Source organism: Natator depressus, chromosome 6 (genome assembly GCF_965152275.1).
Source record: "Natator depressus isolate rNatDep1 chromosome 6, rNatDep2.hap1, whole genome shotgun sequence".
Classification (NCBI taxonomy): domain Eukaryota; kingdom Metazoa; phylum Chordata; order Testudines; family Cheloniidae; genus Natator; species Natator depressus.
The window spans coordinates 26782815-26796791 of NC_134239.1; the positions used below are offsets into that span (position 1 = coordinate 26782815).

The window sequence follows — 13977 nt, forward strand, 5'->3', positions numbered from 1 at the left end:
TGGCCTGGTTTTTGATAATTCTGGAGCCAATGTTAGTAATAACCAGTACAGCTGCCCAGCGGATACGGTTGTGATCCAGGAAGGCATGCCTGCATTATACAAAGCAAGAAAGGTGGTTCTGACAGCAGAGTGGCAAAATATCAACCCTGAAATTGGGCACAATTCAGGATGGCATCCATGCAAGTACCTCCTGCAGTCATATATAGAGTGGGCAATCAGATTAGATGAGACATTGAGCTATTCTGGTATGGAATGTCTTAGCTTCCTGTGCATCTTGTCCAGGTGATATTGCAGATAATTCCAGCAGATGGCACTGCATTTCTTAGTAAGAACTGACTCTAGTTCCAGTGTTTACTTATTCCCCTTGTATCTATTCTCTAATCACCCAGGAATAAATAGTCAGTTGGACTCTTAATATGGTTGCACTTAAATGCTGATTCTGTTGCGTGTCTGGCATAGCACTGTGACAAGCAGTAACTGATGAAACTAGTAAATGTTGCTTTTGTATTTAATGCTTTTTGGAGGGGACGTTCATAGATTCTAAGGCCAGAAAGGACCATTGTGATCATCTAGTCCTATATAACAGAGGCCATAGAACTTCAACATTGTAAGGGGCACTCTGTGCATTCAGCAAAAACATGAAAACAAACTCCATGAAAATAGCATGACTCATTTGCCATAAAGATCATATCCAAACCATTTGCAGATATTGCCTTCAAATGCAAATGTCCAACCCTGGTTTTGCGCCACTGCTGTTTTGCATTTGTTGTTCCAGGCAGCTATGGAATGGAATCCATTTGATTCACAGTACAATGCAAACATCCTAGCATCCAGATCACTTGCACTTGTTTCCATTTTCAAAATGGAGATGGACTTACACTGAAATACCTACCAGAAGCCTCAGGTTTTCTTCACCTTCCCTAAAGTTTTCTAAATGAGTACAGATTATCTTTATTTTAAAGTTACCACTGTCGTGGTCAGCCATCACTGTGCTGAGCTAGAACACAACACTGTTCTTTTAAGTGCCTGCTTTTTATTTGAAACTAAGCACTGCAATGGGACTCTAGCAGGTATTGAACATAGAGCAGCAAATGAGTTGCATTTTCGCCTAGGTATTTAATATGCTAGGCAGCAATGAAGAGGAGAAACAAAAATAAATTCTGTTATTTCCTCCTGGATTGGTCGGTGTTTGCTCTTTACAAAACAAACCTTGCATTGACAATGTTTTGATTAATGATCTATTACAATTAATTGTAATTTCATTGGGCTCCTCTTATTCTTGGACCTTCTTGAAATGCTTCCCTTTGAAGTCAGTGGAAAGACTCTCATTGGTTTCAATAGGCATTGGATCCAGCCCTAAAACTGCACTGGACTCCAAGTGCACCATGTTACCACTGTTGGACCAGATCTTCACATGGTATAAGTCAGCATATTCCACAGAAGTCAGCTGAGCTTTGTTGATTTGCATCAGCTTAGGATGAGGTCCATTGTTTGATTGTAAGGATCCAGGAAAAGTATTAATCAGAAAAGGCAGACAGTGGCAAACGGGAGATTAGCCCATGTACTGATGGGGAAAATTAAAAACATGTCCTTCCAAGAAGGAGAGAGGAATTTGCCATAAGCAGAACTGATTGAAAAACCTGGGGGAAAATATTTTGCTTTTTCTCCCCTCCTAAAATTTCAATTAAAATTTCAATGAGCTCTAATTCTGAGCTTTTCTACTCTCTGTGAGGCCAACAGATGCCCAAATCTAAACAAAAATAACTGATTTTAAAAGGTGAGCAGTAGGGGGGAAGAAGTGAAATGAGACTTTCCCACCAATCTGTGTGTGTGTGTAATTTAAAAACCAACCAACCCCAAAGCCCAAACACACTGTATTTGACAGCCTTACTTTAGGTATGGATCAGGTCTAGGTAAATAAATCTTTTTAGAACTTTACTATCTATATAAAAAGATAAGTGGTATTAATATTAGTGGGTCAAATCCTGACCTGGATACTCCCATTGTCTTTAGTTTCCAATGTCCATGGAAAGAATGTGACTAATTAGACTGTAATCGAAACACAATAGCCCAGAAAACTATTTCAAACTAGCCTAGCAAGTTAATACAATTTAAAAAAAACAACAACAAATGTCAGTGCCACCTACACATAAATCAACATCATTTATACCTAGTGATGGCCTAAGTGTGAATGATTCACTGTGTGATCCAGTCTCATGAGTCACTATCTCTGTGAAAAGTTTCAGAGTGAAGTAGTTTTTTAAAGGCACGCTGTCAGGACCGGGCCATTATGAGATTGGGGCCTGTAATACCATGACCTAATACTATAGCACAATTTGTTACCACCCAGACTGCCAGTCCTGAACCATGATTTACCTGTGTTGGGGGCTTCCACGTTGTGACTGGTCCCTACCACAGCGGACACTGAAGCTCAGACAGGACCCAAACTAGATCTGTCTTGGTCCAAGCAAACGGTTGGCCGGAACTATGTTTCTGAATGGCACCGGTGGCTGGTGTAGACAAGGCCCAGACATGTTATGGTATCCCATGATGATGTAAATTATTCCATAAGTACTACCAGCACACCCAGCATACCTGGGCTATAGCACACTTTTAGGTGTCATTATAATGTATTTGTGTGTAGGCAGGGCCAGATTGTTATATAATGGTGTATACAATCATGTAATAGTCCAAGCCAGTTGGATTTACTGGTAGAACCCAGGCTGTCACACAGGGTTGTGTAAGCCATTTCTTAATATGGGTTAAGACGGTGCCCATTTAAGCCCTGATTCAGTACAGCACTTATGCATATGCTTATTGAACTAAGGCCTAAATCCAGGTGGAAAGGGGTCCCGCTCCCACATGGAAAGGGGGTAGGAAGTGGGGAGGATTCAAATGCACCTTCCCTCCTATTACAAAATCATACAAATGTAGGGATGGAAGATACCTCAAGAGGTCATCCAGTCCATTGCCCTGTGCTGAGGCAGGATTAAGTATATCTAGGCCATCCCTGATAGGTATTTGTATAACCTGTTCTTAAAAACCTCCAAGGACAAAGATGATATAACCATCCCAGGTAACATGTTCCAGTGCTTAACTATCCTTATAATTAGAAGCCTAATATCCAACCTAAATCTCCATTGCTTCATATTAAGCTGATTATTTCCTGTCTTACCTTAGGTGGACAAGGATAACAACTGATCACCTTTTACATACTTGAAGACTATTACCATGTCCCCCTCCAGTCTTCTTCTCTCTAGACTAAACACGCCCAATTATTTCCACCTTTCCTCAGAGGCCATGTTTTCTAAATCTCTTATTTTTGTTCCTCTTCTCTGGATTCTCCTCAATTTGTTAACATCTTTCTTGAAGTGTGGCATCCAAAACTGGACCGAGTACTCCAGCTGAGGCCTCACCAGTTCTGAGTAGAGTAGAACAATTAGCTCCCATGTTTTACATGTGACATTCATGTTAACACATCCCAGGATGACATTTGCCGTCTTTGCAACAGCATCACACTTGTTGACTCACCATTCAGTTTGTGAACCGCTATAACCCCCAGATACTTTTCAGAAGTACTACTGCCTAGCCTGTTTGTTCCCCATTTTGTATGTGTCCACTTCCTGCAGAAGGTGCTCCATGCAGGTTGTGATCCTCACCAGCAAGTGGGAGATGGGGAGTGGGTAGTCAGCATCCTTCCCCTGCTGGTATCATTGGGATTCCCTAGGCATCAGGCTGCAATAGCTTTCCCAGAGAGCCCGCTTCATACTGGGGATCCTCCTCTGAAGGGGGTCCTAGGAGTAAGGAGTCCAAATAGAACAGCTCCATTGGAGCCCCAGCAACAGGGAGTTGGCAGTTGGGGAGGGGTGTGGGTCCTGGGACTCCAGAGCTGGCGCAGAGGCTTGGGTCTGAATGTAGATGGTTCTGACCTCCTGCAAATCCTGTGGGATTTGGGGATCAATCCAGCTTCATTCTGTAGAGGGAATGCCCTGCTCCCTCAAAGGAACACTCTGTGTGTGTGTGGATCTATGATGGGGATGCCTACAAAGATTCCTTTTTCTGGGTTTTACTACAGGAGTGGACGACGTAGTCCGTGGTTGGGTTATCTCCATGGTGGGATTTGAGCATGTGTTGGAGTCATTTGAGCATGAACCATTTTTACACATGGTCCTACATAACTTTGGGCTTGTCTACATGAACATGTAGTTCGCGATAAGTTAGCATATGAATCTACCCCACACTAGCCTGCCTCAGACCAACTCTCTGTGTGGAGCCTGCTGACGAGCACTAACCTTTCTTTAGGTTAGGGCTCTCCAGCAGGGGCCACATGAACAGCTATTGCCTGGCAGATTTACACCCAAGCTTGCCGTACACTAAATGTTCATGGAAACAAATCCTTAGTCTGAACTTTAATGAAGATGGAGTCAGCCAGGCAATAGTCACAACAAGGCCTACAGATGTCACCTGAAAGCTGTATCCTTTTTATTATACAGTCTTTCCCCCTGGTGTGTGTTAGCTGCCCACAAGGGAATTGTCTGGAGTTGTTTGACTGAAAGAGTAGGAGTGTGCTGGTCATTAGTTCACAGTGTCTAATTGTAGTATTAACTCCTCCTATATACCAGTGCAGAGTGAGAGCGTAGGACACTGCTCTCACCTACACCCCCACTCTGACTCAGTCACTGTTAGATTCCCCGCCCTACTCAGAAGCAGAGTTAATTGGACATGTAAGTGTGTACAAATACCTTAGACCCAATCCTGTTGCACTGAAGTTAATGGAAGTTTTGCCATGACTTCAATGAGAGCAGGAGCTATCCCATCAATTTTATTTGGCTCATAGTTTCATTGGGTCATAGCTTTTAATTAACAGCTTTCCAGGCCATGAGGAGGAAGAGGGATAGATAAGTAAGCCATGTCCCCATTGGTTTAGGTTTTGGCAGCAAGGCCAGCCAACCCTGACCCTTTACTTTTGTTCAGAAAGTATTCCCTGTGGTAGGATATTGCCTAAAATATAGCAGAGGTGGCTCCCCTAAACCTCATTTTGGTTGATGAAGCAGAAGAATGGATAGCTCCTATGGTCTTGTCTGCACTATACACATTTTCTAAATCTTGCTCGCCAGTGCTAACACTGGTGCAGCTTCTGTAAACAAAGCTCCTATGGCTGCAGCTCTTTTTAATAGTGTTTCACTTAAATCTGCTGAGAGCAGTGATAACGTGCCAATAGATGGGGGTGGAGGAAACTTTGTTGAGATGTGGAGAGTAGAGCTACGACAGAAAGGGAATGCCTGAAAGTCCAAATTGCTTTGAATTTGACTTTTTAGAAGACTCTGATTAATGTAGACCCTGAAGATAGATATGCACTTCCCCTCCCCTCATTTCATCATAACCCTCTTTACTTACTTTGTGTATTATGATGAATCTGGTATGTTGGTACATTTGTTGTATTTGGAAAAAATAATAAATATGAAAAAGTGTAGCTATTCTAGTCAGCTCCTCTGCGTCATCTAAAAATCCAATTTAAATACTGTTCTAGTTATACCATAAATGTAGTGCAACAGTTGCTGAGCTCAGCTGACATAACTGCAGCCCTATAGATCCGGGTTCAAATCCTAGATAAAAAGGCTATGGTTTAAATTGGCAATGACTGTGAAAATACAGTCTCTAACTAGGGAAGTTGACAAAGACAGTTCCAGAAAATATACCAAGCCCAGAAATCTTCTGATGGCAAACATCAGCTGAAGCAAGGGACTCAAAACAAAACTACACGAAGTGGCAGATCAATAAAGTAGCAAATTCAGAAACCATGGTTAACATTTTCAAACATGCCTAAGTGATTTGGAGTTACTACATACCTTTGAAAATTTTAACTTATGTTGTTAATTGAAATTATTCAGTCTCCGTTATAGGAAGATTGATATTATGGAATTTATGTAAAAGATAGCTGTAGTGTTTGTGTATGTGTAGATAGTTACTACAGAGAGCACCCAAAAATAGGGGGGAGGGAAGGAAGGAGAAGATCAACAGGAAATAACCCAAGAACAGAAAAAGATATAGAAGCTGAGAGGTTTGTTATTGAACGAAATGAGGTTTTAAATTTTTGATACAGAACATGTTGCATGGCATTTTGCTTCCTTTTTGTAGATAAATTTTGAGGTTTAAGGCCAGATCCAACATTCACTAAAGTCTTCCTGTTGATTTCAGGGAGCTTGGGATTGGATTCTTAAGCAGGTTGACATCATCCCTTTAAAAGTTCCCTTCCTTTTGAACAAACTAGTGTGCAAAATGCTAATGCAAATACATATACTTTGCCTTTTCATTTCCAACATCATCAGCTGAAAGCAGTAAACAAAACCCATGGATATTTGAATATTGTCATTTTAGTGAGTCGACAAACATTTGCGTGTGGACTTTAATCAGCTTGTTTCACATGTGAATCAATGCTGGGGAAAAAGCTGGAAAGAGAAAATGGAAAGAAAAAAGGGCAGGGTAGTAAAGAATGGAAGAAGCAGAGGAAGTAGGAGGTCAGAGGAAGAGAATGACAGAGAGGCACAGCCAAACCATAATATTGTTGGTAAAGTTGGTAAAGCCATTTGTCATACTGGGGTGTGGGAGGGGAAGTGTTACATTTGCTTTAGTACGCTGTGGGAACTTTTATTTAACCCCTTTCAGTGGTGGGTTCTTCAGCTCCACACAGAATCACCAGTATGGGGTGGAGTGGGGTTAGATCTCATACAAAATCTTAGCGGAAAAATTTAGTTGAAGTTGACTTGTATATGAGCACTGTCATATGGACAGAATATTGGAGGAAGGGCCATAAGATAAATAAAAACAACAATTCAGAATTAGGAAAGGCCTGAAGTAGTCTGCTGTGGCTATGCTCAGATCTGTCTTTTGTTGTTAATCTATTAGATCTTTATACTTCCAGAACTTAAGAGTAGAATTTTCAAAAGTTCCCAGCACTGGCCTAACTCTGTTCCAATTGAAACTAACCATTGACTTCAATGGAAACAGACTTAGGCCAAGGCAAAGGAATTTAGAAAAACCCCACCCTAAAAGTGATGCTAAGTCCATCTTTTAAAAATACCTTGTTTCACATTTAAAATGGATAAAATAATTTTGCCTAAACTCTTTACTCCCACAAAATCTTTCCTTATGTCTAGGTCTCTTGTCAGGGCAATTATCACAAAAACCATTCCCTTTGCCTCTATTGTTAGACTGATTTTTTTTTCCACAACTTCCCTTATTTTATAGCATTAACTTGTTTACTAAACTAAGCAAATTTTATGTGCAGTTCAAAGAGGAAGTATATGCAAAAGTGAGCATCCCTTTTGCATAAAGCAGAGACACTGTGGGCTTTAAAATGCCAGACCTCAGGAAAATAATCTGTTTTGTTTCTAAAATAAAGCAAAACTGCAGAAACGTTGATCTGGTTTTATGCACTCCTTGATATTGAAATATTTTATTATGCAGGCATGGTAATGACTCCATAATTTAGTCTTATGTTAAGCTTTTGCCTTTGACACTTTAAAGCCTCACTGTAGCTCAGACCTCTAGCACAAGTTGGAAGAGGATGTCTGAGTTTTTCTGAAGGTTGAACCTGAGTATGTGCAGCTCCTATTGACTTCAGTTGGCACTTTATGTGCTCAGCCGCTTTAAAAGTCAGAGCCATTGAATGCACTAAAAAGTGTTCCTGGAATAATTATATAAACATCCCAAAGTCCTTCTTTTCTAAAATTTGGGCTGGTGAGTCTCACCTTTGTCCAGATCTCATTTGCAAATAAACAGCCAACTGTGCAAGCTTTAAACTCAGAGACACACCTGTCCGTCACAGATGCACTACAATGAAGTTTGCACTGTTCTACATGTAATATTTTTCTAACTTTGCCCATGAAGTAGTTCTTCTAACAGCAGCTGCCAGCACACCTACACTCAGTTACTGCTGTTCTCTGGCACTGCCTCTCAACGTCCTTGACTCACCAGGAGGCTGAGCACAGAACCAGGTGAACCAGGGAAGAACATTGGGTAACAGTGGGGTCTGTGAGTAAGAGTCTGACTGTAGCCAGCATAAAGGTGAATGATCAGTTTTAGGGGTGCAGATGGATGCTTAAATATTTGGGGAACAGAGGGAGAGAACTGGTCTGAGAGTCATCTTTTACCCCTAGTCACAACATCCATCTGAAATACCACTATTATTAATGCCCCCTGGAATTGGGGAACATGTTTCTCCTCCACACTTTACAGCGCTGGTCTACTGATCATTCTTTGGTGTATCAGATCAGGACTTCCCCAAAGCAGACTAGAGGTCCAGTTCTGGCAGAGGAAGTCATGCAAGGACTCACCAAATTCCTCTAACTCCATACTGCAAGTAATGTAAAACCTTATAGTTGACCTCATACTGTCCCCATGTCCACTCAACACACTGTCCAATTCACCAAGGCATCCATATCCCAACTAACGCAATGGTCAGAATGCAGGTTCTGTGGAAGTATGACTTAGAGGAACTGGTTAAGGTGATGTGTAAGGGTGAAGGAACGTTACACAAACTTCTGCTAATTTGACATTTCTTTGCTTTAAAGGGCTAGCCTCACTGGGTTTCTCATGCCAGCAACCTTTAACTGGGTTTTATTGAGGGTGGGATTTTTGGTGTGTGAGGGAGGAAAACACCTATTTAGAATCTGTCATCCCTTAAGGCCTGATCCAAAACCCACTGAAGTGTTTTACAAACTATGGGCTAGAATCAGCCCCATTTGCAGTGGGTGAAAACCAGCTGTGTGCAACAGAAGATTCCCCCCTGCTGAGAGGTAGGCAGGGATTTGGGATTTATTTTTTTGTATTCTTACAATTCAGGGGTTCCACTGAGGGAGGGTGCTTAAATGTATGGCTGGGCTGCCGTAGAGGCTGCCAGTAGGGACTGCCCAGATAGTACACTTGAAGCAGCATGTTTCCCGGGTAGTCTGGCTATGTTCCCTCTATAGCCTAGCTTGCCCACTTTCTGGGCTGTGGTACCTGGCTCCTGGTCTGCCCACAGAGATGACGTGGTGGGCACCTTGTGCCATGGTGACCAATTATGGGGAGCACTTTATATTAAGGGGGATTCACAGGTCTAGTTTCCATGCGTGAAACCTGGCAGAAAATTGATTATATAATCCACACACCCAGCTTCAGGAAAGAAATGCATCCATTTCTTGGGTGGAGTGTGGGAGATATTTGCATTGGGAATATTTGTACAATTGTAGCTAAGCAGCTGCAATCCCCACTGTAGATGTGCTGCATCAGTGCAAGCCCCATATTGCATTGCAACAATACTGGGGAGTTGCATTGGTGCAATAGTGGTACAAATATTCCCAGTACAGACAAGCTGTTAGGCAGGCAAGCAGTACATAGCACATTGTAGAAAAATGATGAGAAGGATTTATTTTATTTTTTTTTGGTCAAGGATACAGCTTCAAATCCCTGCTGCTACAAGTAGTTCTGTGGAATCTTAACTTTCATGTAGAACAAATGGAAACTCTGCTGTTAGTCTAATCCCGAGTACACCCACCCATCCTCAGTTGGTGCCAATCACCAAAGCTCCATTGAATTCCATGGAGATATGCTCATTTACACCAGCTGAGGAGAATCTGGCCCAGTAAAGCTTGGTATGATCTCTGAACTCTTTCGGGTGGCTGTTTTCCATAACAAAACCTATCAATTGTTTTCTGCCTTTGAAGATGTCAGTAACTGCTACAATACTTGCGTTATCCTTACAGAGGGAAGAAACGTTAAGTTGACCCTGCTGCCATTTGCTTTCAGGGAGTCAAAATATTTCAACTAAGCCATCTCCTCTGTGGAGGTGGTTTTGCTTTGTGCAGGCAGAGAGATGCAAGAGTAGGGACACTGTTGGACCTTCAGTTATACCGAAATGGGCTAAAGTCAGTACCGGGCAAATTAGTTGAAACAATAGTAAAGAATAAAATTGTCAGACACCTAGAAGAACATAAATTGTTGTGCAAAAGTCAAGATGGTTTCTGTAAAGGGAGATCATGTCTTACTAATCTATTAGAGTTCTTTGAAGGGATCTACAAACATGTGGACAAGGGAGATCCAGTGGACATAGTGTACTTAGATTTCCAGAAACCTTTGACATGGTCCCTCACCAAAGGCTCTTACATAAATTAAGTTGTCATGGGATAAGAGGGAAGATCCTTTCATGGACTGAGAACTGGTTAAAAGACAGGGAACAAAGGGTAGGAATAAATGGTAAATTTTCAGAATGGAGAGGGGTAACTAGTGGTGTTCCCCAAGGGTCAGTCCTAGGACCAATCCTATTCAGCTTATTCATAAGTGATCTGGAGAAAGGGGTAAACAGTGAGGTGGCAAAGTTTGCAGATGATACTAACCTGCTCAAGACAGTTAAGAGCAAAGCAGACTGTGAAGAACTTCAAAAAGATCTCACAAAACTAAGTGATTGGGCAACAGATTGGCAAATGAAATTTAATGTGGATAAATGTAAATAATGCACATTGGAAAAAATAACCCCAGCTATACATACAATATGATGGGGGCTAATTTAGCTACAACTAATCAGGAGAAAGATCTTGGAGTCATCATGGATAGTTCTCTGAAGACGTCCACGCAGTGTGCAGCAGCAGTCAAAAAAGCGAACAGGATGTTAGGAATCATTAAAAAGGGGATAGAGAATAAGATGGGGAATATTTTATTGCCCTTATCTAAATCCATGGTACGCCCACATCTTGAATACGGCGTACGATGTGGTCTTCTCATCTCAAAAAAGATACAATGGCATTAGAAAAGGTTCAGAGAAGGGCAACTAAAATGATTAGGGGTTTGGATCAGGTCCCATATGAGGAGAGATTAAAGAGACTAGGACTTTTCAGCTTGAAAAAGAGGAGACTAAGCAGGGATATGATAGAGGTATATAAAATCATGAGTAGTGTGGAGAAAGTGAATACGGAAAAGTTATTTACTTGTTCCCATAATATAAGAACTAGGGGCCACCAAATGAAATTAATGGGCAGCAGGTTTAAAACAAATAAAAGGAAGTTCTTCTTCAACCTGTGGAACTCCTTGCCTGAGGAGGTTGTGAAGGCTAGGACTATAACAGGGTTTAAAAGAGAACTGGATAAATTCATGGAGGCTAAGTCCATTAATGGCTATTAGCCAGGATGGGTAAGGAATGGTGTCCCTAGCCTCTGTTTGTCAGAGGGTGGAGATGGATGGCAGGAAAGAGATCACTTGATCATTACCTGTTAGGTTCACTCCCTTTGGGGCACCTGGCATTGGCCACTGTCGGCAGACAGGATACTGGGCTGAATGGACCTTTGGTCTGACCCAGTATGGCTGTTCTTATGTGCTTGATTATGCAGTCAGAAAGCAGAGAAATATTCACCCTCACAACAGACAGCCAATCTGTTTGTGGAGAATGAGGGGGAATAGCTGTTGTTGTTTTCTATGAATAGTACGTGTACCTCAGTTTATGAGCTTGACATTTTCTGTCTGACTGCAGGAAGGTGAATTAAAAGGGGCTGTTAGGAAGCAAGCTGGAAGTGAACAATGGTCAGAGATGAGACCTCCCTGGGTAAACAACTTCAAGCGAGCTAGGGGAACAATGGCTGTACTATTAATTGAGAAGCTGCTCTTTCCAGGCACCAGCCAAAAGTTACGCAGCCATTTTGCCAAGGCCAGAGTCTAGTGATCAAAAGGACTCTCAGCACTTAAAAGCACCCCCTGGGAGAAAGGACGAGGGGAGTTACCACCAGCTGTGGAAGGTGAGACACTAAGAAAGACTCAAAGAGGTAGAGAATACAGCAGGGCAGTCAGAGGCTGTACGGGATGTGTCTGAGGCAGATAAGTTTGCTTAAGGTTTGAGAGAAGTACTAAGGTATAGGCAAGACCCAGACATGGGACTTTTGTGGTTTTTAACCCTTTTCTATGCTTGACATGTACCTTTGCGTGGATAGACGATACCTTTGTTTAGAAGGAGCTGTCCTGAGACCCTTTGATCAGCTGTTGATCACATGCACCCAGAGAGAAGTTACTTGCAGGTGCCCGATTCATTTGGGTCTGTCATGTTAATGTGGCTGGAATTGGGCGGTTGCCATTCCAGGATCCTGTCTAAGAGTGATAGAACCATGGGGACCCACCCAAAGAGGGATGAAAGTAGCAAAACCTGTCACCTGAGAAACGTACTCATAAGGGACTGTAAAGGGGTATAAGGCACTGCTTGCCCTGTAACTATGATAGTATGGTGGGAATAAAGGATGTAAAATGTTATTTCTCCCTTAACTTCAGCAGAGCTATGTCAATTTACATAGCTGATGACCTGGACCCCTTTCTTGAAAAATATTCAGATAAGAAAAAGTGACTTTTATCGATTATAGGTTTCAGAGTAGCAGTTGTGTTAGTCTGTATTCGCAAAAAGAAAAGGAGTACTTGTGGCACCTTAGAGACTAACAAATTTATTTGAGCATAAGCTTTCATGAGCTACAGCTCACTTCATCGGATGCAATTATGTAGTGCAAAATCTAGAAAAATGTGAAGAGTCATGCTTCACCCATCACAAAAGTGTTGTGAAGCTTATCACTTATTAATTTTTGCAAAGCATTTTTGGGTCCTGGAATGTTAGCAATGGAAATGCAAAGTTCGAATAGAGCTGTAGAAATACAAAGTTTTATTATTACTGGTATATTAATTATTGCTGGTACATTGTATGTTTCATCTAAATTTATTTTTGATTTCAGTGTACATAAAATATACCTCACCTAAAATGCTGACTCTTACCAAATATAAAATTGCCATGCAAGTCTATCACTTCTTAATTTCCATGATGTCAGGAGCATTTAAAAGTACAGTAAACAGCCACAGTGCATAGTCTAGAAAATTTTTGTTTGGATTTTTTGGATTCTCCCTGCAATAGGGGGATTTTCTCATGGTCAGGTAAACTGGCTTTAGAATTTGTGTTGTACCACACTGCCAGCACAAAGCAGCTGCATCACAGCAGAATCTGGGCCCTGGAGAAGATGTGAGCCCCATCCAGAGTTTCGGTTTGTCCCATTACAAAGATAAATTTTGAGATGTTCAGATCCAGGATTTTGATTTTGACCCACATCTAATATAGAGTTCACATATGCAGTGGGGAGTGCAATAGTAGACTTCTGTTGAGGTCTAAAGCAGCTCAGACAATCATAGTAAACAATCCTTAATTCATAAAACAACAACACTGAAGCAGAAATGTCCCATGGTTTGTTTCAACAGCTGAACAAAACAGTGATGAATATAACCCTGCATTGTATGGAAGGGAATTTGGTGCATAGACAAAGAACATTATACCCGTAAAAGCTCATGTCCCAGAAATATTCCCAGGAAGTACTGCACACACACACAGTGCTCAAACGGAGAGGAGGGCAGTAGTGGATATTCTATATCTTCTCTACTCACTACTGCCCAGTGAAGAAAGGAGAAAAAACGATGGAGCATGCCATTGGTTTCCTCCTCAACTTGAGCACCAATGTCACTTCCAAAGGCTTGCCAAGAGGGGTAATAAGAGGGAACCCCGTTCCTTTTCCGGAAAAAGAAAAGTTTTAAAGGCCAGAGATGAATTCATTTAACAATCTGAATGACTTCTGCAGAGTCTGCAAAAGGTTTATTGTGCATGTGATAATTTATATATTATAAATGAACTTACCTGCTGGCTATCCTTTGCAATGGGCATGACTGGCCACCTGCGCTATTGAAGTTGCTATGCAGTGTGTGAGGTTAAAAGGCATTGAATGCTGCTTCCTTTTCCTATTGTGAAAGGAGACGTTTCTTGTATAGCCAATGCACCCTTCCTATTAAACCTATAAAAGTAAAAGAAAACAGCAACAGCACCTGCCGAAACCAATCGCTGTACTCAGGGAATGAATAGGAGCCTAGTCAAGCAAATGTGTATGCAAATAATAGATATGAATGTCTCTGCACCAGTAAGGGGTAAATGACAAT

General features: G+C 41.6%; 1 protein-coding gene across 1 annotated transcript in view; it reads right to left on the minus strand.

The window, feature by feature from the left end:
• The window catches only part of TRPM5 (transient receptor potential cation channel subfamily M member 5), a 71338-nt gene extending 57630 nt beyond the window's left edge, over positions 1-13708 (minus strand). The window contains 1 exon segment of the mRNA XM_074956665.1: positions 13682-13708. Within this exon segment, the coding sequence (XP_074812766.1) occupies positions 13682-13708 (27 nt within the window).
• Between the last annotated feature and the right edge of the window lie 269 nt (positions 13709-13977).